Source organism: Bubalus kerabau, chromosome 12 (assembly GCF_029407905.1).
Source record: "Bubalus kerabau isolate K-KA32 ecotype Philippines breed swamp buffalo chromosome 12, PCC_UOA_SB_1v2, whole genome shotgun sequence".
Classification (NCBI taxonomy): Eukaryota; Metazoa; Chordata; class Mammalia; order Artiodactyla; family Bovidae; genus Bubalus; species Bubalus kerabau.
The window spans coordinates 19,556,919-19,580,014 of NC_073635.1; the positions used below are offsets into that span (position 1 = coordinate 19,556,919).

The following is a 23,096-nucleotide window of genomic DNA, read 5'->3' on the forward strand; positions in this document are numbered from 1 at the left end:
AGAAACTCTTTTGAGTTTTGCTGAAAACATGGAAACGATCCAGAAGAGGGAGGAAAATCTGATGATGTGTGTGAGAGAGAACTTCCAGAGTGATTTCTAGGATTTAGAGGAGGTGAATGAAGTGCCGAGGGGCAGAGTTCAGTTCAGGTACAAGTACCATCCACTCATTCATCTGTCCAGGGAGTGGAAGGGGGTATGTGTATTGAAAAGCAGAGACATTACTCTGCCAACAAAGGTCCATACAGTCAAGGCTATGGTCTTCCCAGTGGTCACATACTGTTGTGAGAGCTGAACCATAAAGAAGGCAGAGTGTCAAAGAATTGATGCCTTCAAACGGTAATGTTGGAGAACACTCCTGAGAGTCCCTTGGACAGCAAGGAGATCAAACCAGTCAGTCTTAAGGGAAATCAATCCTGAATACTCATTGGAAGGACTGATGCTGAAGCTGAAGCTCAAGTATTTTGGTCACCTGATGTGAACAGCTGACTCATTGGAAAAGTCCCTGATACTGGGAAAGATTGAGGGCAGAAGGAGAAGAGGGCGTTAGAGGATGAGACGGCCAGATGGCATCACCGATGCAATGGAAGAGAACTTGGGCAAACTTTGGGAGATAGTGAGGGGCAGGGAGGCCTGGCATGCTGCAGTCCATGGGGTCTCAAAGAGGCAGACTGGGTGACTGAACAACAACGTCCACTCATTCATCTGTCTGGGGATTGGGGGGATGGTGGCTGTGGTGATGGGAGCATGTAGTTCTATTCCAACTGCTTATATTCTTCCCAGGAATTAAAGTACAAGGTCACCACCTGAGCGTGAGGATGGGAAGGAAGTCTTGAGGATCAAGAAGAGAGGAGGATGTACAGAGTGGTCTGGAGGGTGGGAAAAGTAAATGAAATAGGATAAGGATGAGGATGGCGGGAGAAAACTAAGCCCCCAGCTAAAGGCTGTGAATTTCAAGACATGCAACTCTACTCAAGATACTTGGAAGCCTGCACAAAGTAAGCAGAGGGTTCAGCTTCACCAGGGTTACTCTGGCCAAGGGGACCAGAAAGAAAAGAACACAGGCATTGAGAGTATTTTCCTGGAAGCCATTAATATTGCTCTTGGAGTTTAAATTCGTTACAGTCGGTAAGGGTGGACCTGAGGCTCGTGAGGGACAGGGTGGAGGAGAGGCTGAATGGAGGTCCCACTGAACTCCTGCAGTTGGAGGACTGCAGAAGTTATCAGAGAAAGTGAGCTAGAAAGACAGGGGGTGGAGGTCAGAATCTGGGGTGGCTGAAACTGAGATGAAGGCAAGCCCCCAGGTCCTGGGAATGATAAGGCGTAAGGGATGTGTTCACAGGGGCCACTGCCTGAGGCCAGGTGGAGGACAGGACCACGGATAGAAAGGAGAGGCAGAGGAATTGTGTAGGGGTGTGTATTTTATTAATATCAGGAGCTCTTGAGAAAATGAAGGTCTGGCACTAAAATTCTCAAGAATGAGGATGAATGAGGGGGGAGGGGCTGGAGAGGGCACAGTGTGAGGAGGTTAGATTTAAAGATAGGCTTTAGGACAACGAGGACAGTGATGATGAGGGTAGTGACCGGTACCCCTCCTCTGAAGGGCTGAGCGGAGCAGGGGGAGCCAGACTAGAGCAAAGCCTGCTTTCAGTTCTAGGAAGAGGAAGGGAACTCGGGAAAAGAAGTTGAGGATTTAAACCACGGTAGGATGGATGGAAAAATCGCTAGACGGTGTCCATCCACAAAGAACTCAGTTCCAATGACTTGCAAATTAAATGGAAAGCACAGCACCGGACACATCCTGAGCTCTCAGCGTCAGCTACTGTCATCAAGACCACAATGAATGGGCTCATGACTGTTTTCAGTCTTTCCCCCAGGATTTTATTTCTTCCTGTGTGACCGTCGCTCAGTGGGGTCCGACTCTTTGCAACCCCATAGACTGCAGCCCGCCAGGCTCCTCTGTCCATGGAATTCCCCAGTCAAGAATCCTGGAGTGGGTTGTCATTCCCTTCTGCAGGGGATCTTTCAGACCCAGGGATCGAACCCAGGGGTCCCGCATTGCAGGCGGATTCTTAACCGTCTGAGCCACCAGGGAAGCCCCTTAAAATGACCAGACATGGTCATGTCCATAGATTTCAGTCATAAGAGATCGTTCAAATTACTTGGTCAACTCCATCACCATTTGAAAATTTACTAGACGAGGAGAACTGGCTGTTGCCCCCTCAGGCTGGGGCTGACCTGAGATGACTTGGCTGTCGAGCCACTATCAGAACCCAGGAGGGGCTCTAGATTCTAGTCTAAGCTCCCCTCCCGCTATTAGTCCTGCGGCTCCCTCCCGAGCCATCAAGACGCAGCCACCAGCCGAGGTCCCTCAGAAGGTCCCTCTCAGAACCCAACCCAAAAAAAGCGCCCGCACTCCGCTGGGTGCAGTAACCTACGTGGTTGGGGGCTCAGAAATCGCTTTCCCGCGTCGGGGCAGGCATTGTCCGGGGTGGCCGCCTCCCGCGTTCAGTTGGGGAGGGAAGAGCCTGGAACACGACGAGCCGGGGAGCGGGAGCGCCCGCGGGGCCGGGGCGGGCCGGGCGGCGGCCGGGGGCGGGGACTGCGCGCCACCCGCTCTGCAGCCCTCAAAGCGGACCCCGCGGAGTCGCGTTCCGGCGCGCGGTGCAGCGGGGCTCGAGCTATTCGGGCGGCGGGAGCTCCGCGCGCACTTCGCGCCCCGGCCGCCGAAGGAAGCGCTTTCGCAGCGGGGCCAGGCGCTAGGCACACGGCCCTGCCCCGGGAACACCGCGCGCGCCCGTGCGTCCGCCCCGCGCGCCGCGCCCATGGGCAGCCCCGGGAACCGCAGCCACGCTTCGCGGGGCGCCGGAGAGCCGCCGTGGGCCGCCCTGCTGCCGTGCGACGAGCGCCGCTGCTCGCCCTTCCCCCTGGGGGCGCTGGTGCCCGTGACCGCCGTGTGCCTGGGGCTGTTCGCCGTCGGGGTGAGCGGCAACGTGGTGACGGTGCTACTGATCGGGCGCTACCGGGACATGCGGACCACCACCAACTTATACCTGGGCAGCATGGCCGTGTCCGACCTGCTCATCCTGCTCGGGCTTCCCTTCGACTTGTACCGCCTGTGGCGCTCGCGGCCTTGGGTGTTTGGGCAGCTTCTCTGCCGCCTCTCACTCTACGTGGGCGAGGGCTGCACCTATGCTACGCTGCTACACATGACGGCGCTCGCCGTGGAGCGCTACCTGGCCGTCTGCCGCCCGCTCCGGGCGCGCGTCCTGGTCACCCGGCGCCGCGTCCGCGCGCTCATCGCCGCGCTCTGGGCCGTGGCGCTGCTCTCCGCTGGGCCCTTCTTCTTTCTGGTGGGCGTCGAACAGGACGCCGGCCACGATGCGCTCCAGGACCTAAACGGCACTGCGCGGCCCTCCCCCTTGCCGCCGCTGCCGCCGCCCTTCCTGGAGTCCTCTCTGGCTTCCCCGCGGTCCCCGCCGTCGGGGCCCGAAGCAGACGCCGCCGCGCTGTTCAGCCGGGAGTGCCGGCCGAGCCCGGCGCAGCTGGGCGCGCTGCGCGTCATGCTGTGGGTCACCACCGCCTACTTCTTCCTGCCCTTCCTATGCCTCAGCGTCCTCTACGGGCTCATCGGGCGCGAGCTGTGGAGGAGCCGCGGGCAGCTGCGAGGCCCGGCCACCTCCGGCCGGGAGAAGGGCCACCGGCAGACGGTCCGCGTCCTGCGTAAGTGGCGCCGCCTGTGCTCCAAACACCCCAACCGCGCGGTGCCCCTTCCCCGGATCTCCCAGCCCTCGGCACCCCTTCTGGCCACGCTTCCTTTTGTGGTTCGACCCCAGCCTCCACCTGCTTGTCCCTCCAGTCTCCGTAGAAAACCATCTCCCGTCTTCTAGGAGCTCTGTGTCACCCAGGGAGCCCCCTGACGGTGGGATAGCCAGGTCTGGTAAATAACTATTATTTTCCAAAGCTTCTGTGAGCAGAGAGCTAGACTGATCCAAGATGAATGACTGCAGGCTCTTAAGCCCACTGCCTGTGTCCGTTAGATGCCACAAATGTGGAATTATTCACAGAACCCTGGCGTAGACGGGATACCTCACGTTAAGATAAAGTTTCTTGACTAAATGTTATGTTATTCTGAAGACAAAAGTGAATCGTGCCCGTATCATAAACAAATAAATAAATAAAGATCGTGCAGACGTTGCATACTTCTTTTCAACGGAAAATAGAGAACATGTTTCTGAAATAGGTTTGTGGAAAGAAACGATTTCTACTTATTAGTAGAAATCACTCTAGTTTATGTCCGGCCTTGCTAGTGCATGTATGAGCTGAATACTCAGTTGTTGTTGGTTGTTCTCGAATATTCAATTTCAAAGCAAACATCGATGCTGTCTGTAACCTGGTAGTTTTTCTGGGGTGGGGATCTGGCTAGGCAAGAGTTTTATTTATTTCGCTGTTAATTGTTGCTTTAGTGGGAACTCTTGTTTTCGGATGCTTTAGCTAATTCTGGTGCCTGTGTTTTGTTTTGCAGTGGTGGTGGTTCTGGCGTTCATAGTGTGCTGGTTGCCTTTCCACGTTGGCAGAATCATTTACATAAATACCAAAGATTCCCAGATGATGTACTTCTCTCAGTACTTTAACATCGTTGCTCTGCAACTTTTCTATCTGAGCGCCTCCATCAACCCCATCCTCTACAACCTCATTTCCAAGAAGTATAGAGCAGCGGCCTGGAAACTGCTGCTGGCCAGACGGTCCAGACAGAGAGGTTTCTGCAGAAGCAGGGAGGCCGAAGGGAACCGCGACGGAGACAGGGCTGGCTGCACGGAGAACAGCGCCAACATGCAGACATCAGCAACCAGCACTGCCAAACCCAGCGCCCTGTCCCATGGTTCTGGGACTTAAGGGAAAACAGGTCTGTAGGGAGGAAAGAATCGGGAGTGGGGAACGGATGTTGGAGGGGGGAACGGGGAGAACTGGAAAGAGTAGTTGACATTTTGCAATATAAGGAAATCAACCCTAAATACTCATTGGAGAGACTGATGTTGAAGCTGACACTCCAATACTTTGGCCACCTGATGAGAAGAGCTGACTCACTGTTAAAGACCCTGATGCTGGGAAAGATTGGGGAAAGGTGGAGATGGGGGCCACAGAGGATGAGACGGTTGGATGGCATCATTGACTCAATGGACATGAGTTTGAGCAAGCTCCAGGAGATGGTAAAGGACAGGAAAGCCTGGCATGCTGCAGTCCATGGGGCTGCAAAGTCAGACACAACTTAGCAACTAAACAACAAGAATGGTTGTTTGTCAGCAACTTAGCATGAATTTTTTTTTTTTTTTAAACAAAGGTATGGGATGTATCTGTACCAATCTCTCTGGCTTTCTTTTCATGTACCTCCTTGGGGAAGTTCATTTCATCCTCCTAAAATCCCACATCACAAAATGTGCTCTGGAGAGGTTTTCTAAGTCCTCACTCTCCTATTCTCGGGATATGACACTCATTTTCCAGTTAACAAGTAATCCAGACAGACGCTGCCATAAAAACTGTCACCTGTGAGGTCAGAGGTGTATTTTGTTTTAGATATATGTGCTGTGTGTTGTTTTTGTTTTATGTTTAGATAAATGTGATGGTGCATCTACAAGGAATCCAGGATAATGAGGGTTTGATTCAAGAAGTTACTTAATGTTTACGTATGGCAGCAAAAATGTTTAGAAACAAGTGAAAGGAATTCTGGGTAGAGTCCAGTGATCAGGGGTCTCACCTCTCTCAGGCTCGGAGAAAATCATTTACTTTAGGCACAGTACCCTCTGTTCAGAACCTAGTCACTGAAGTCTGAGGGCAGGGAGCTGCAGCAGGACTTGGCTTCCACAAAGAGACTGCTGATCACATTGATAAGAGCTTTAATATGCCTTATTCGCCTTGGCTTGGCGGGATAAGTAGTGATGGATTCAAGTCTCAGGTCTGAGTCTAATCTCTCTTTTTTTTTTTTTTTTTAAATTTTATTTTATTTTTAAACTTTACATAACTGTATTAGTTTTGCCAAATATCAAAATGAATCCGCCACAGGTATACATGTGTTCCCCATCCTGAACCCTCCTCCCTCCTCCCTCCCCATTCCATCCCTCTGGGTCGTCCCAGTGCACCAGCCCCAAGCATCCAGTATCGTGCATCGAACCTGGACTGGCAACTCATTTCATACATGATATTTTACATGTTTCAATGCCATTCTCCCAAATCTTCCCACCCTCTCCCTCTCCCACAGAGTCCATAAGACTGTTCTATACATCAGTGTCTCTTTTGCTGTCTCGTACACAGGGTTATTGTTACCATCTTTCTAAATTCCATATATATGCGTTAGTATACTGTATTGGTGTTTTTCTTTCTGGCTTACTTCACTCTGTATAATAGGCTCCAGTTTCATCCACCTCATTAGAACTGATTCAAATGTATTCTTTTTAATGGCTGAATAATACTCCATTGTGTATATGTACCACAGCTTTCTTATCCATTCATCTGCTGATGGACATCTAGGTTGCTTCCATGTCCTGGCTATTATAAACAGTGCTGCGATGAACATTGGGGTACTCGTGTCTCTTTCCCTTCTGGTTTCCTCAGTGTGTATGCCCAGCAGTGGGATTGCTGGATCATAAGGCAGGTCTATTTCCAGTTTTTTAAGGAATCTCCACACTGTTCTCCATAGTGGCTGTACTAGTTTGCATTCCCACCAACAGTGTAAGAGGGTTCCCTTTTCTCCACACCCTCTCCAGCATTTATTACTTGTAGACTTTTGGATCGCAGCCATTCTGACTGGCGTGAAATGGTACCTCATAGTGGTTTTGATTTGCATTTCTCTGATAATGAGTGATGTTGAGCATCTTTTCATGTGTTTGTTAGCCATCTGTATGTCTTCTTTGGAGAAATGTCTATTTAGTTCTTTGGCCCACTTTTTGATTGGGTCATTTATTTTTCTGGAGTTGAGCTGTAGGAGTTGCTTGTATATTCTCGAGATTAGTTGTTTGTCAGTTGCTTCATTTGCTATTATCTTCTCCCATTCTGAAGGCTGTCTTTTCACCTTGCTAATAGTTTCCTTTGATGTGCAGAAGCTTTTAAGGTTAATTAGGTCCCATTTGTTTATTTTTGCTTTTATTTCCAATATTCTGGGAGGTGGGTCATAGAGGACCCTGCTGTGATGTATGTCAGAGAGTGTTTTGCCTATGTTCTCCTCTAGGAGTTTTATAGTTTCTGGTCTTACGTTTAGATCTTTAATCCATTTTGAGTTTATTTTTGTGTATGGTGTTAGAAAGTGTTCTAGTTTCATTCTTTTACAAGTGGTTGACCAGAGTTCCCAGCACCACTTGTTAAAGAGATTGTCTTTAATCCATTGTATATTCTTGCCTCCTTTGTCAAAGATAAGGTGTCCATATGTGCGTGGATTTATCTCTGGGCTTTCTATTTTGTTCCATTGATCTATATTTCTGTCTTTGCGCCAGTACCATACTGTCTTGATAACTGTGGCTTTGTAGTAGAGCCTGAAGTCAGGCAGGTTGATTCCTCCAGTTCCATTCTTCTTTCTCAAGATCGCTTTGGCTATTCGAGGTTTTTTGTTTTTCCATACAAATTGTGAAATTATGTGTTCTAGCTCTGTGAAGAATGCTGTTGGTAGCTTGATAGGGATTGCATTGAATCTATAGATTGCTTTGGGTAGTATACTCATTTTCACTATATTGATTCTTCCAATCCATGAACATGGTATATTTCTCCATCTGTTAGTGTCCTCTTTGATTTCTTTCACCAGTGTTTTATAGTTTTCTATATATAGGTCTTTAGATTCTTTAGGTAGATATATTCCTAAGCATTTTATTCTTTCCGTTGCAATGGTGAATGGAATTGTTTCCTTAATTTCTCTTTCTGTTTTCTCATTATTAGTGTATAGGAATGCAAGGGATTTCTGTGTGTTGATTTTATATCCTGCAACTTTACTATAGTCATTGATTAGTTCTAGTAATTTTCTGGTGGAGTCTTTAGGGTTTTCTATGTAGAGGATCATGTCATCTGCAAACAGTGAGAGCTTTACTTCTTCTTTTCCAATTTGGATTCCTTTTATTTCTTTTTCTGTTCTGATTGCTGTGGCCAAAACTTCCAAAACTATGTTGAATAGTAATGGTGAAAGTGGGCACCCTTGTCTTGTTCCTGAGAGTTTTTATCATAAATGGATGTTGAATTTTGTCAAAGGCTTTCTCTGCATCTAGAGAAAGCCTTTGACAAAATTCAACATCCATTTATGATAAAAACTCTCCAGAAAGCAGGAATAGAAGGAACATACCTCAACATAATCAAAGCTATATATGACAAACCCACAGCAAACATTATCCTCAATGGTGAAAAATTGAAAGCATTTCCTCTGAGTCTAATCTCTTAAGAGCCTTACCCACTCCCACCCTGAGAAGCTACACTTACAGAAAAACATGAGTCAAGGGAAAGATAGGGGGCAACAGAGGATGAGATGGTTGGATGGCATCACAGACTCAATGGGCAGGAGTTTGAGCAAGCTCCAGGAGACAGTGAAGGACAGGGGAGCCTGGTGTGCTGCAGTCCACGGGGTCGCAAAGAGTCGGACTCGACTGGGTGACTGAACAGCAACAATGCATGCAGTCAGGGTGAGACTGTACTGGATATTCTGGCCAACAACTGTGTAACATTTTTTACAGTTTGAAACATAAACCTGTTTTTAGAGGGCTGCTGCTGCCTCTGGGAACTCCAAAGGGCCTCAGCCACTGCCACGGTCTTATGAATGGTGGCCCCTGGAGGTAGGCAGGATACAACTAGCTCAGCTGTGAGCTACAAATGTTGACTCCATAAACAAGGGTCTGCTCCACATGCTGACCAGGTCCTTTTTCATGCTTTTTCATGTGATTAGCTATATACGTGATGCCTTCAAGTCCCCTTGAAGCGTCCTAACGCCCTGACCCTGCCCTCATGCAGCAGCGAGGAAGCCTCCCGTCTACACTGTTTCTTCCAACTAGTGGAGGAGGCATACTGGTCACTTGGAGCAACAGTCCTTAAACTGTGTTCTGTGGGTTTTAAGAGAGCATTTGAAAAAAGGATTCTGTGGTCAGCTATGATAGAAAAACACTGCATGCTGTACCCACCTTCCCAAGAGTCACACATCACAAAAGATCATGTCGGAGGCTCTGAGAAGTTGTTGCTGGGGACACTGCTTGGGGGGCTCACCGTGCTCTCGGTGCAGCCTTGTGCCTCCACCCCTCGTTTGTTTGGTGGCACTAAGTGGACACGTGCCGGAGCTGCAACCACACAGTCTTTCTTCTCATGGGAGTTCCTCTCTGGGGCAGTCAGGAGTGGCTTCTTCCCTGTGGAAGATCATGGCTAAGAATTGACACATTATTTATAGTATAATGCTTTTATGTTTTTATTTATAATGTTTTATTTATGGTATAAAGTTTAGAAGCAAAGAGCTCTCCTTTGAGCTTTCTTGTTCAGATTCTAGAAAAGAGGGATCTGCATCACACTGTCCTGTGACAGACGCGTGTTTCCAGGTGTCACAAGGAGCATCACCCTTCCTTACCACTGGGTCCCTGAGATGGAGTCTCTGAACGCCATCACTCCTCTGGATGGCTGGGCACCTGCTTTCAAAATGCCCACCTCATCCATTGGCGGATTGTGAGATAAGTGCAGTCTGACACGTTTATTGGAATGTGAATAGAATAATCAGTGTATCATGTGTAGTAAGGCCAACTGTTATGTTGTGAAAATTTTTTTGCAATTATATATCGGTTGGTATCTTTCATGGTTCATAAAATGTATTCTCATTGTGGGTCATAGTCAAAAATATTTGAAAAGTTGTTCTAAGGTCTAAAATTGTTCTGTGTTTAGTCATGTCTATAGAGAAGGCACTGGCACCCCACTCCAGTACTCTTGCCTGGAAAATCCCATGGATGGAGGAGGGCTGCAGTCTACAGGGTTGCTAAGAGTCAGACATGACTGAGCGACTTCACTTTCACTTTTCACTTTCATGCATTGGAGAGGGAAATGGCAACCCACTCCAGTGTTCTTGCCTGGAGAATCCCAGGGACGGGGGAGCCTGGTGGGCTGCTGTCTATGGGGTCGCAGAGTCGGACACAACTGAAGCGACTTAGCAGCAGCAGCAGTCATGTCTAACCTTTTGCAACCCCATGGATTGTAGCCCATCAAACTCCTCTGTCCATGGGATTTTCCAGGCAAGAATCCTGGAGTGGGTTGCTATCTCCTTCTTCAGGGGGATCTTCCTGACCCAGAGATCAAACCCATGTCCCCTGCATTGGCAGGTGGATTCTTTACTACTAGCACCACCTGGGAACCCCCAAAGTGTTCTCTAGCACAGCAGAAAGTGTCCTCTTGAGTTGACCACTAGCTGTAAAAGGGAGAGGCATCATGGGAAGACGTGAGGAGTGGCCTCACAGGTCTCAAGTCAAGGGTCACTGGAGAGCGATGGGTGGCTGCGATTTCAGTCCTGGGCCTCCCTCTATCCTGCAGGTGGTGTCCTGGATGCCCTGACTGGGAACTCTCGCTGACCCCAGAAAGAGCTCTCTTTGAGTCCCCCAGCTCTTTTCAAGTGAGGCACCAACCTTGGGGAAGGGTTTGTGTTTCATTAATTGACTCCACAAATACTCACTGAGCAAAGTATATGGCAAAATACTCTAGAAACATTAGTTCATGTTATGGGGTTGAAATCATCTCGACTTTTGAATGGCCTTTTTGGCCTTGAAATGTATGACTGTATCATCTACAGTCATACATCTGAACCACAGATTCAGCTCACAGGCCAATAAAAGCACTGACATCAGAAAGGCCTGCAGAATTTCAGGTGATTAAAAAAAAAAGGTGGTTCTGTACAGATTCTGCTTTGGTAGGTCTGAAGTAGGGCCCAAGGTTCTGCATTCCTAATAAGCTCCTAAATGATGCTGATGTTGCTGGTCCAAGGGCCTTAGCTTCCTTGCCTGTAAAATGGAGATGATGAAAATCTGCATCATAGATGTTGTATTAAATGAAGTGATGAGCATTTATATCTTTCTCCCACCCCTCAAGCTGAGTCTGCTTGATCAAGGTACTCAATGTCTCAGTTCCTATCAGTAGGGATAAAAATAAAAATACATACTTCATACGGTTGTTGGAAGGAGTGAATGAATGTGTAAAAGGGACTGGGTTTCCCAATTGGCTCAATGGTAAAGAACCTGCCTGCCAACAAAGTAGACGTGGGTTCAATCTCTGGATCAGGAAGATCCCCTGGAGAAGGAAATGGCAACCCATTCCCAGTATCCTTGCCTGGGAAATCCATGGACAGAGGAGCCTGGTGGGCTATAGTCCATGGGGTCGCAAAAGAGTTGGACATGACTGAGTGACTGAGCACTGAACACATGCAACGTGGCTAGAACAGAGTCTGGAATGTAGAAAACCCTCTATACTGTAAGATACCATTATTATTACCACTATCATTGTTATAAAGTTGATTCAAGTAGCTATTCCACCAGCATTAGTTCCCTATTCCCTGTCTTACCTGTCCTCTCCTTCCTACCCCTCCCTCCAGTCCCTGGACTTCTAACATGAATCATCAGAGAACCTCTTCAGCTGATGATTCAGAAACGCCCAAACCCAGTCCAGACGGTGCTGCACACATGGGGACCCTCACGAAGCATGGTCATGGACATCACAGGAGGCGGGCCTGCCGGTCCTTCCCACCTCGTGAGGCACAGACGTCCTCAGGGTCCCTGGACAGTCTTATTTTGTAGCACATTGATCTATGTGGCACCAAGTTTACTTTTCTGAGGATACCAGTAGGGACAACATATGGAAAACTTGAGAAGTGACTTCTCTCTGGCAGCTCTGCCCTCCATAACAAAGCAAATGCGCCATGAAGGGCATCTGGACTTTGTTTTGGCTTCTCTTTGCTTCTTTGAGGTTGAAGTGCTGCCAGGAATTGCCTTCCAAGAACTCTTTAGGAAACCTCAATTTCTGGATTCAGGGTGGTGCTTATGGTTACATCCTTGCCTAAAATGACCACATGAGGGCCGATCCTCTGTACAAGGGCGCACTGGCCAGCAGGGGTCCCTGTCAGTCCTGCGGCGACCTTATCTCCAGGCGTGCAGGAGGCATGGTCCTTGGTTGTGGTATGCCTTCTACATACCAGAGCAAGACCGAGGGTGAGGTAGGTTTTCTTCTACAAGCCAGGTATTCAGTCTCTGCCAAACTTCACCAGTACCAACAAATCCATCACAGACACCTCAGCATGTTTTATTGTAAGAGGATTCTATCCAAATACACACACTGCTGGGACCAATGTTCCCAATCAACAGGACCTAGAATAAAAGGAAGAGATCTGGGTTATCTACAAAGAATAAGTAAATGAAACACAAAGCGGGGAAGGATACTCATTAGTGATGTTGAGCACCTATTCTTTACAGGTACCGCGCTACCTGGGATCATTGAGTTTTTAAGAAAATTTGTGATAAACATAATAACCCTCCATCCCTTCCTCTATCCCCTCCATCTGTCTCTCCCTCCTTCTTTCCCCATTCTCTGAATAAGTTGGTCAAAAAGTCATTTGACAGGACTTCCCTGGCAGCCCAGTGGTTAAGACTCCGCCCTTCCAATGCAGGGGGTGTGGTTTGATCCCTGGTCGGAAAGCTAAGATCCCACTTTCCACAACTAATATTTTGCATGTGCAACTGAAGATCCCGCATGCCACAACTAAGACCCGGCACAGCCAAAGAAATAAATAAGCATTTTAAAAATAAATAAAACTTACATGGAAGATTAAAGGGTCAAGATTAACCAAGATACTCCTGAAGAAAATAAGGTGGCTTTTTTTGGGGGGTAGGGGGAGTTAAGGGACAGAGATATAATAAACCAATAATATACAATATAGAACCCAGAAATAGATTTACGTGTATATGGAAACTTGATACATGACAGAGGCGACACTGCAGATCAGTAAGGAGATAATGCTGGGCTAACTGATCATCCAAGTGGAAAAGAAAGTGGATCCCGACCTAACATCATACACTGAACTAAATTCTAGATGAATGATGATATAAACATGAAAGGAAAAACTTATGGCTTTTAGAGGAAATATAAAAGTTACTGTTAAAAAACTGAGATATAATTGACAAATAAAAGATATCTTTATAAACGGATAAAAATGCTTTTTGAAAAGATACAAAACCCACCTAAGAAAATTATTCGTATGTTTGGCACATTAAAATAAAGAACTATGCACTGAAAAAATAATTGAGTGAAAAAGCAAGTGACAAATGGGGAGAAGATATTTACCATACACATTCCCACCCAAGAATGAGTATCGAGGATATATAAAGAATGCTTACAAATGAATAAGAAATAACTACCAAATAGAAAAATGGTTAACAGGGATTTCATAGAGAGGACACATGTATGGCCAATGCACCTAAGTAGAAATCAGAGAAAATCATAACCACAGGATATCATTTTATGCCAACCGGACTGGTAAACATTAAAAGTTTGACAACACCCAAGAATTAGTGGGGATACAGAGCTATGTAAATTGGTCCAATCTCTCCGGAAAACTTTTCAGCAGTATCTGGAAAACTTGACAACTCAAGAATTCTACTCCTAAGTGTAGTCTCTAAAGAAGCGCATCCATATGAACATAAGAAAATATATACAAAAAAGTTTAAAGCAGCATTGCTTGCAATAGCAAAAAGCTAGAGATAGAGCAAACGTCTCGACTCAAATATGGATAAATAGTGGTATATAGTTACAATGAAATACTACACAACAGTGGCAATCAATGAACCACCGTCATATCCATCAACACTGAAAATTCTCTTCAGTCTTTTACAAAATAATGTACTTTCATAACGCTGGCTTTTGCTTTCATAGTCTTGGAGCGGGTTTTGTGCCTATTTTTTAAATATTTCAAATTATGATAACAGCTTAGGTTGGTGACGGAAAATGGGCTGAGTCACTGGGGGGAGGGAGGAGCTTCATTCTGAGTCATGCCTAGGACACATAAAATAATAAAACTAAATTGCACTGAGCACAAATCCACAATGTCTGATACCTCTCAGATTTTCCAAGGGCCACTTCCTCCATCAATTTCCTGAGGACAGTTCTACCCTCAATGTCTTCATGTGTTCAAGCAGCAGCAGAATGTTCTTGTGGCGGTCCCTGGCACTAAGTTGCACAGACTGGCCAATCTTAGAGGATAACCACCTGGGACCGCCCAGCTCCCACCTCATTCGCCTCTCAAACTCTCTGAGACCCTGACCGCTAACTGTATGGGGGCTAGTTTCCATCTTAATGGCTCAGGCAGTAAAGAATCTGCCTGTAATGCAGGAGACCTGGGTTCGATCGCTCGGTCGGGAAGATCTCCTGGAGGAGGAAGTGGCAACCCACTCCAGTATTCCTGCCTGGAGAATCCCACGGACAGAGCAACCTGGCGGGCTACAGTCCATGGGGTCGCAAAGAGTGGGAGACGACTGAGTGATTAACACTGACTTCCACTTCAATTCTCCTTCACTCTCGGGCCTACCCTCACGTATGCGAAACCCTCATCGCCCTCGCCGAGTGTGCGCAACTTGGGACTTCGAGCCAAGACATCCTCAAGCGACCAGACTTCATTCAGCAAGTCCTAAGAACGCAAACACGAGCGTCAAATGATTCACGGCTCCGTGTCCCTTCTACTCGCCGAGTTGCTGAGGGAGGAATAGCCCCTAAGCCACCGCTGCCGCGCCTCGCCGTGACGTCACACAGGGCGCCCGGAAATGCCAGTCGAGCTCGTGCGTCATCTGACCGCGCCGAGTTAGCTGTCGCCGTCCTGTCTGTTGCTGGGAGGAGGCGAGAGGTGGGGTTGCTGGGGCAAAGATCATGCAGGACAGCGACAGCGAGAGGTTTCCTGGGCAGCAGAGGCCGCTAGGCTGGGGATGAGAGAAGCCGGGCAGATGCAAAATCTGGAGAGCGCGGGGGCCGGACGGTCAGTCAGCACCCAGACGGGCAGTATGACCGGTGAGTGCCCGGAATCCTGCTCCCGCCGTCAGCCTCTCGCTTGGCTCTGAGCGTCTCCCGCCGTTTCACTCCGGGTTTCCTGCTTGCTCTTCTTCGCCTGCGTTTCTGCTCCTGGGTGTCCCATCCCTGCCCGGGGCGCGTCACCCCCTCCGTCACCGGGATCTCCTGGCCCGGCTGCACTGGCTTCTGAAGTTGTGGTCATTCCTCACTCCCCTTTACTTTTTCCTCCCAGGACCTGGAGCTGGGATTTCTGGGGATCGGCGAGCCTGAAAATTCCCTAAACCGTGTTTTGTTTTGTTTTTAAAATTTGATTCCAAAATTAACCGCACGCGGCGCTTTCCTGTATTTCAGCTCCCTTACCTTTTAAGGTCACCGTATTTTTAGTTCTGTGTTCTAATCCCTGCCCTTGTTGCCGCGCCTCATCACAGTTCAGAGTAAAGGTTGCTCCACCGTGATCTCTGATGCAAGGATTTTTCATAACTATATATATATATATATAATTCCCATAGCTACGTGCATCACTTGTACTTTTTTTTTTTTTCCTGCTGGGTGAAAGAGGGCCCAACTTCGGAAGGTGCTGAGGCTGAAACTTTCTGATAAGAAAGTGCTTTGATTCTTTTGCACACGAATCCTTTTTCTCTGCTGCTACTGCTGCTAAGTTGCTTCAGTCGTGTCCGACTCTGTGCAACCCCATAGACGGCAGCCCACCAGGCTCCCCCGTCCCTGGGATTCTCCAGGCGAGAACCCTGGAATGAGTTGCCATTTCCTTCTCCAGTGCAGGAAAGTGAAAAGCGAAAGTGAAGTCGCTCAGTCGTGTCCGACCCTTAGCGACCCCATGGACTGCAGCCTACCAGGCTCCTCCGTCCATGGGATTTTCCAGGCAGGAGTACTGGAGTGGGGTGCCATCGCCTTTTTCTCTGCCTCTTGCTAAAACAGCGAAGCCCAGACTGCAGCACCCAGGTGGCAGCGAGCTTAGTTCTTATTTTCATCATCAGTAAAAGCTTTAAGTGTTTGCCCTCTTTTTTTATAGGTGAAATACCAAGGCTTTCTAAAGTCAACCTTTTCACTCTGCTCAGTCTCTGGATGGAACTCTTCCCAGCAGTGAAAACCCAAAGACGGAAATCTCAGGTATAATTTTTTTCGTAGATAGTTTTTCAACCTTTAGACAAGCGGTGGTCTGAAATCTGATTTTATTGCTCTAGTTTCCTTCACACTTAAAAACAAACTCAACAAGCCTTCAAATTGCAAAACACTCTCGTGGTTTAGTGTGATGCTTGTAGTTCATAGCTGTGATGGTTTCGCTTTCCAGAGTAAAAATAGAATATTAACAGTTACCCTCTCAGACTGCCATCTGTATTTTCTTTGGTCAGCTGGCTGCCAAGGTCTTTCGCCCACGTTTTAATCAGGTTGTCTGTTTTCTTATTGTTGAGTTTTAAGAGTTCTTTGTGTATTTTGGAGAGCAGTCTTTTATCAGATGTGTCTATTATAAATATTTTCTCCTAGTCTGCGACTTGTCTTCTCATTCTCTTGAGACATTGTCTTTTGCAGAGCGGCTTTTAATTTTAATGAAGTCCAACTTACCATTGATTTCTTTCATGCATCTTGCCTTTGGTGTTGTATTTAAAAAGAAATTGCCATACTCAAAATCATCTAGGTTTTCTCCTATGGTTATTTTCTAGGAGTGTTATAGTTTTGGTCTGTGACTCATTTTAAGTTAATTTTTGTGAAGAATGTAAGGTCTATGTGTAGATAGGGAATTTTTATGATAAAATGATAGTTCTCAGAGTGGTTTTCTCCCAATACCTATGTGAAATGTTTTATAAATAAAACATTATTTCAGATGTTGTGCATTTTTATTTCCTATTTTTCAACCACTTACTATTATTGGCTTTGAGAAAGTTCTTCATTTTCTTCATGGATTTTGAAGTCCTTTATTCTTCCTAGCTGTTAATAGCTTAGTATTATTTTATGAAAATAGAAGATTGCCAAGCTGTTGGTTTTTTTGGTTTTGGGATTTTTTTTTGCTGATGAAATTTGTCTAAAAAAGACAGAAGCAAATGTTTAAGATTTAAGCCTTTTAAAATGCATTTAAAAGCTGGACTTTAGGTTGCGGTGTTATTCAGCTGTAAGAAGGAAGGACATCCTCCTATTTGCAGCACAATAAATGGACCTTGAGCACATTATGCAAAATGAGTAAGTCAGACAGAGAAAGACAAGTACTGTATGGCAAAACTCGGAGAGAGTAAAATGGTGGTTACTGGGGGCTGAGGGGACAAGAGAGATGTTGTTTAAGGGTACGGACTTATGAGTAGTAAATAAGCCCTGGAGATCTAGTGCCCAGTCGCAGAGAATGCAGAAAACAATGTTATTTTATAATCATCAAACATTCTGAGACTAGGACTTAATTATTCCAACTACTAGAAAGAAGTGAGTAGTTGAGTAATATGACTGAGGTGCTAATTATTGCTATAATGGCAATCATATTATAATATACACATTTATCAAATTAATGTACACCTTAATTTTTTACAATGTTATATGTCAAATGTATTTCAATTAAACATTAATTAAAAGTGGGGCTTTTTACAAATTGAGTAATAATTTTGAAGAACCTTTTTTAATATAAAGATTTGATATCATTTTAATTCATTCATACACACCACACACACACATACACACACACCCCAAAATATATCTTGTTCTTTTTCATCAGACAGGCACATTAATTTATATAAATAATTCCACTGTTAATTGCACATGATGTTCACAAATTTGATAAGATCTTTTTCCTATTAAGAAAAATGTTCTCTAAAGTAATAAAGTTGTTTCACTTATTAAATTCTTTATCTTGCTTTTGCTATAGATAGTAAGCCACAGAAACTCTAAGATGCAATTTCATATGTACTTGTATTGGAAACACTGCTTTTGACACTCTAAAAATCTTTGTCTTTTTAAAAATAAAATATTTTTATGTGTTACAAAAATAATACATGTTTATTATTTACAAAATAGAAGAAAAAAAATCCCTCATAATTGCACCACTTGGAGACTACTAACATTTTTGTGCTGTTTCACAATATTTTTGATCTATTTCCTTTATTCATTGGATATCATTTAATTCTGGATGCTGCCCTTTTGACTTAACAATATTGAAAATGCTCATGTTGTAATACCGTTATAAACACTGGAGTGGCGACTTAGTCTGGTGCTTTCAGAGTAGCCAGTGGTTCAGTAATTTCTCCCACCCTCACCCCTATCTTTGCCAACCATCATCCTATTCTCTGTGTCTATAAAAACTTGGGGATTTTTGTTTGTTTCTTTTGTGATCCCATATAAGAGAGATCATATGGTCTTTGTCTTTCTCTGTATGACTTACTTCAGTTAGCATATTGCCCTTGAGATCCCTTTATGTTGTAGATGGCAAGATTTCATTCTGTTCTTTGGCTAAATAATATTCCATTGTGTGTATTGAATACTCACACAGTGTTTCTTCTCCATTCACCTGTTGATGGACGCTGAGGTTGTCTTCATATTTGGGCTGTTGTAAGTAAATAATGCTGCAGTGAACACTGGAGTGCATATATCTCTTCAAGTTAGTGTTTTCATCTTCTTTCGATAAATACCCAGAAGTGAAATTGCTGGTTCATGTTACAGTTCTATTTTTAATTTTTAGAAGCACCATACTGTTTTCCATAGTGCCTGAACCAATTTACACTCTCAGCAACGGTGGATGAGGGTTCCCTTTTCCCACACCCTCCCTAACACTTGTCAATTCTAGCTGCTTTGATGATAGCCATTCTAACATGTGTGAGGTGATATCTCATTGTGGTTTTGATTTGCACTTCCCTGATAATTAACGATGTAGAGTATCTTTTTGTTTACCTGTTGACCATCTGTATATCTTTGGAAAAATGTCTATTCAGCTTCTGCCCATTTTTTAATTGGATTTTTTTTTTTTTTTTTTTGCTGTTAAGTTGTGTGAGTTCTTTATATATTTTGAATATTAGCCTTTTGTCAGATATGTGATTTGCAAATATTTTCTCCAACTCAACAAGCTTTTTAGTTTGTTGTATTTCCAGTTGTTTATTTTTGCTTTTGCTCTTTTACTTTTGGTGTCAGATTAAAAAAATTACCAAAACGTATGTCAAGAAGCTTACCACCTATTTTCTTCTAGGTTTTTATCATTTTATTGTCATCTTAATGATTGCATAACAATCCATTCTATCAATGTAATATGTCTATTTCCTTATTATTGGACATTTAAATTATAACTTTTGCCAACCTTAGGGAATTATTAACTACAACCATTTCTGAATATAACTGCTATCTGAGTTTTCTGTGTTGTCAAATATTTACACTGTATGAATGTGTCTTGAGGTTTGTTCAGCAGTGTACACAGTATAAAGAGTAAGAATTTTTAGTTATCCAGTCTAAAACTAGATAAATGAGTGGGACTTCTGAGGAAAAGAAAAACCACCAAAAGTACTTAAAACTTTTGGAATAATACACAATGGGATATACTCAGCCATTAAAAAGAATATATTTGAATCAGTTCTAATGAGGTGGATGAAGCTGGCACCTATTATACAGAGTGAAGTAAGCCAGAAAGAAAAACACCAATACAGTATACTAACGCATATATATGGAATTTAGAAAGATGGTAACAATAACCCTGTATGCGAGACAGCATAAGAGACACAGATGTATAGAACAGTCTTTTGGACTCTGTGGGAGAGGGCGAGGGTGGGATGATTTGGGAGAATGGCATTGAAACATTTATATTACCATATGTGAAACAGATCGCCAGTCCAGGTTCCATGCATGAGACAGGGTGCTCAGGGCCGGTGCACTGGGATGACCCTGAGGGATGGGATGGGGAGGGAGGAGGGAGGGGGGTTCAGGATGGGGAACACGTGTACACCCGGGGCAGATTCATGTCAATGTAGGGCAAAAACCACCACAATATTGTAAAGTAATTAGCCTCCAATTAAAATAAAAAATTAAAAAAAAAAATTTTGGAATAGAAATCGAATACTATTGAACATGGCTGTCATTTAAAAATAGTTATATGTCCTACTGGTTCATAGTTTTAAATTTCAGTTAAGTAAGACTTATCTAAACTTTCCCGAATATTACTTTATTAAGACTTTAGAATAACTGCGTTGTTCCCTCATGTTTCTGTATACATCATGTATTGTCTTTCTCTCCCAGCTCTTCCCATGGTGTCCTCTGGGACCTTATCTTTATGCTGAAAGACCTCACATATCTTTCCAGGACAGAAGTAATGTAGCATAATGGTGAAGACAATGGATTAGGGGCTCAGATCCCTGCTTACCCATTTATTAGCTCTGTGACCATGGTTGAGATATTTTATCTCTATCCACAGTTTCTTCATCTGGGAAATGAGAATAATCATAGCTACTTTGTAAAAGCTGGGAAAATTAAAGAAGGTGATTTAGGACCAGATACATGGTAACTGTTAGGTATTATTATTAGCATCGTACATACAGTCAGCATTACCACCACCACCCCCCACACCCCCATCATTTCATTACCAACATCATTGCTTCCTCCACTTCCTGTTCTTTACATAGGAAATATTGAATTAATCACATTTTATGTACTAATCCTCCCCCCCCCTCCCGCCTTAATCTGCTTTTAATTAGGAAAAGGAGGAAGGAAAGCATGGACCCTTAGGAGACAATGAAGAGATGTCCAGAATATCTGCTGACAAAAAACAGGTGCATTTTTATGATTTTAAAAAAGGACATGTTCATAATAACAAAGCAAAAGGGATGATACAAAGTAGAAAAAAAGTTTCTTTTATATTCAAGTTCCCCATTCCCATTTCCAGGAGAGTTTTTGTGTATCTTTCTAAAAATCATACATTTACAAGACTATGTATGTTTCTCCAAAGGCTCGGGGTGGGGAGGTGAGACCACATAGGATTATATAATCTATAAGCTGTTCCTACATCTTGCTCTTTTTTTTTTTTTTCACATTTTCAAATTTCACTCTCGTCACCTTCCCATGTGAGTTCATATAGAATGTGTTGAGAAACACTCTTCCCTATTCTCTCAAACTCCAACACATCCTGCTGGTCTTGGCAAGAATGCAAGGCCCTCGTTTGCCTTGCCCAGGCCATTTCTCAGGAGTTGAGTTTGCAGCAGTTAACCTTGAGGGTTGAAGTAATGTCTCTCTCTGGGACATAGAACAGGTTTGCACTATTCTCAATAAAACACAGCAGAATTCCCGAGTGCAGTGTTCCTTTCCTGTGACGCAGCTCGCTCACTCTGTGTCTAGAAATCCGTATAGGCCCGTCCGCATGACCCCTTGTGGGCAAGGGGCCATCGCAGATGTGATGCTCGCCCCGCTTGCTGTGCGTGAAGCATAGCCATCTTTCTGACGTAGGGTGTCTTCTGCTAGCATCTGTGAAGCGGCACCAGGCCGACTTACTAGCTTATAAGTAGAGTAACATCAAAGCCCAGACCTGACCAGATGAGCCTCATTCTTTTTAATATGCCTAGTATTTCCTTGCCATCTTAATCTTTTGAGTTTTCCAGAGACTCTGTGATTCATCGGGTGTGGAGTGGAGACAAAACATTCATATTTTGAAAAAAGTTACCTTGTTGTACATTTTTGTTGTTCAAAAAAGTTACTTGATGTACATTCCTGGAGACTTCTGGTTGTTTCTGAGAGTGAGTCTCGAAAATGCCCAACAAGAATATAGAAATTATTTGTTTTAGAATATGTAGATGTTTTTAATTACAAGAAAGGAAAAAGGAAAAAAGTAGTGAACATATACAAAACAGACTGTCCTCTTTCACTTCTGTTTTACTGTAAAACTCTGTGATTAGGTTTACATAGATGACTTGTCAAGATGTTAGTGAAGTGAAGCAAAATCAGGATCCAGAACAGTGACTCACTGCACAGATTTAGTTCTGGGAGTCGGAGTAAGCAGAAGTCCCAGAATGGAAGGCAACAGAGGCCTTTATTGGCTTTAAATTTGGGATGGAAGAATCCTGGTCTCAAACTTGAGGTTTTGGCCCTGGCTAGAAACAAAATGGGAAGAAAAAAAAGATATTTTCGAAAGTAAAAAGTACTCTCAACAAAAAAGTGATAAATGTGGCCTAAAAGATTGTTCCAATAAAAAAACTAACATGAGTAATGCTTCATTTTTTAAGAATGATTTTTAGATATTTCACTGAGTCTCATTTTCCACTGTTACAGAAATTTATACTCATAACTGAAACCGAAACTTGGCTCTTTTAGTTTGGTCTCGTCTTGAAAGTGATTTCAAACGTGTCCTCTTGGGAATAACTTTAGAGTAGAATCTTTTGAAAGGGAATAGGGAATAATGGACACTGTGTTCTCAGCCCAAGTCCCCCTCATATTGTGAAATCCCTTATGAACCCAAGGATTAGTTTTATGTCCCTTCCTTCAGAATCTTTTGCTGTGAAAACAGCTATTTTGTGGCACACGCAGAACTAATTTTTAACCTTAATGTGTTTTATCTGATGTAATATTGTTACAGCTGCCTTTTTGATTAGTATCTGTATAAATTAGGTCACCTTAGGTTTAAAGGAACCACTCTTTAGCCCTGCAGCCCATGCCCAGCTTTTGGGACTGAAAAATAAAAGTCAGCCCAGCCCTTACTGTGGGCGGGAGACCGCTGAGACGGCTGTGGCTGACTGCTCTTGCTTTGAGTTCTCTCTCCTTTCTAACACCCGAGGTTATGTCTTCCTTTCCTTGAGCTTGAATATATGTTTTTAAACATTTTAAAAATTATAAATAACCTATATTTTTGTGGGAGGTGAATCCTAACCACATTAGTTTAGACTGCCATAGTCTTAAAAATCAGTAGAATCATTAGTTAGAAAGAAGTTGAGAATTATCTTATTTTAGTCAGCATTTAAAGTATTTTAGGGACTGCCCTCGTGGTCCAGTGGTTAAGACACTGTGTTCCCAATGCAGAGGGCACAGGTTCAGCCGCCGGTCAGGGAACTAAAATCCCACATGCCGAAGCCAAATAAGTAAATAAATAGGAATAAAAAGTAAAATATGATAAG

General features: G+C 44.4%; 2 protein-coding genes and 1 long non-coding RNA gene across 4 annotated transcripts in view; 2 read left to right on the forward strand and 1 right to left on the reverse strand.

Annotated features, from left to right (window-relative positions):
* Window positions 1–2,822: 2,822 nt before the first annotated feature.
* On the forward strand, window positions 2,823–5,951 carry MLNR (motilin receptor). The gene is made up of 2 exons (XM_055541818.1): window positions 2,823–3,720; window positions 4,523–5,951. The coding sequence occupies exons 1-2, from the start codon at window positions 2,823–2,825 to the stop codon at window positions 4,891–4,893; spliced, it is 1,269 nt and encodes a 422-aa protein (XP_055397793.1). The 3' UTR covers window positions 4,894–5,951.
* Window positions 5,952–12,259: 6,308 nt separating this feature from the next.
* LOC129624362 (uncharacterized) lies at window positions 12,260–15,426 on the reverse strand. The gene is made up of 2 exons (XR_008700906.1): window positions 14,084–15,426; window positions 12,260–12,341 (listed from the first exon to the last, which is right to left on the reverse strand). It is a non-coding gene; the product is annotated as an uncharacterized LOC129624362 (long non-coding RNA).
* CDADC1 (cytidine and dCMP deaminase domain containing 1) overlaps window positions 14,825–23,096 on the forward strand; it is a 30,222-nt gene continuing 21,950 nt past the window's right edge. Inside the window, exons 1-3 of one of the 2 annotated variants that reach the window (XM_055542140.1) lie at window positions 14,825–15,027; window positions 16,058–16,155; window positions 20,694–20,768. In XM_055542140.1, the coding sequence (XP_055398115.1) occupies window positions 14,946–15,027; window positions 16,058–16,155; window positions 20,694–20,768 (255 nt within the window). In that variant the 5' untranslated portion in view covers window positions 14,825–14,945. The remainder of the gene's footprint in view (window positions 15,028–16,057; window positions 16,156–20,693; window positions 20,769–23,096) is intronic. The other variant, XM_055542141.1, reaches the window with a different exon arrangement.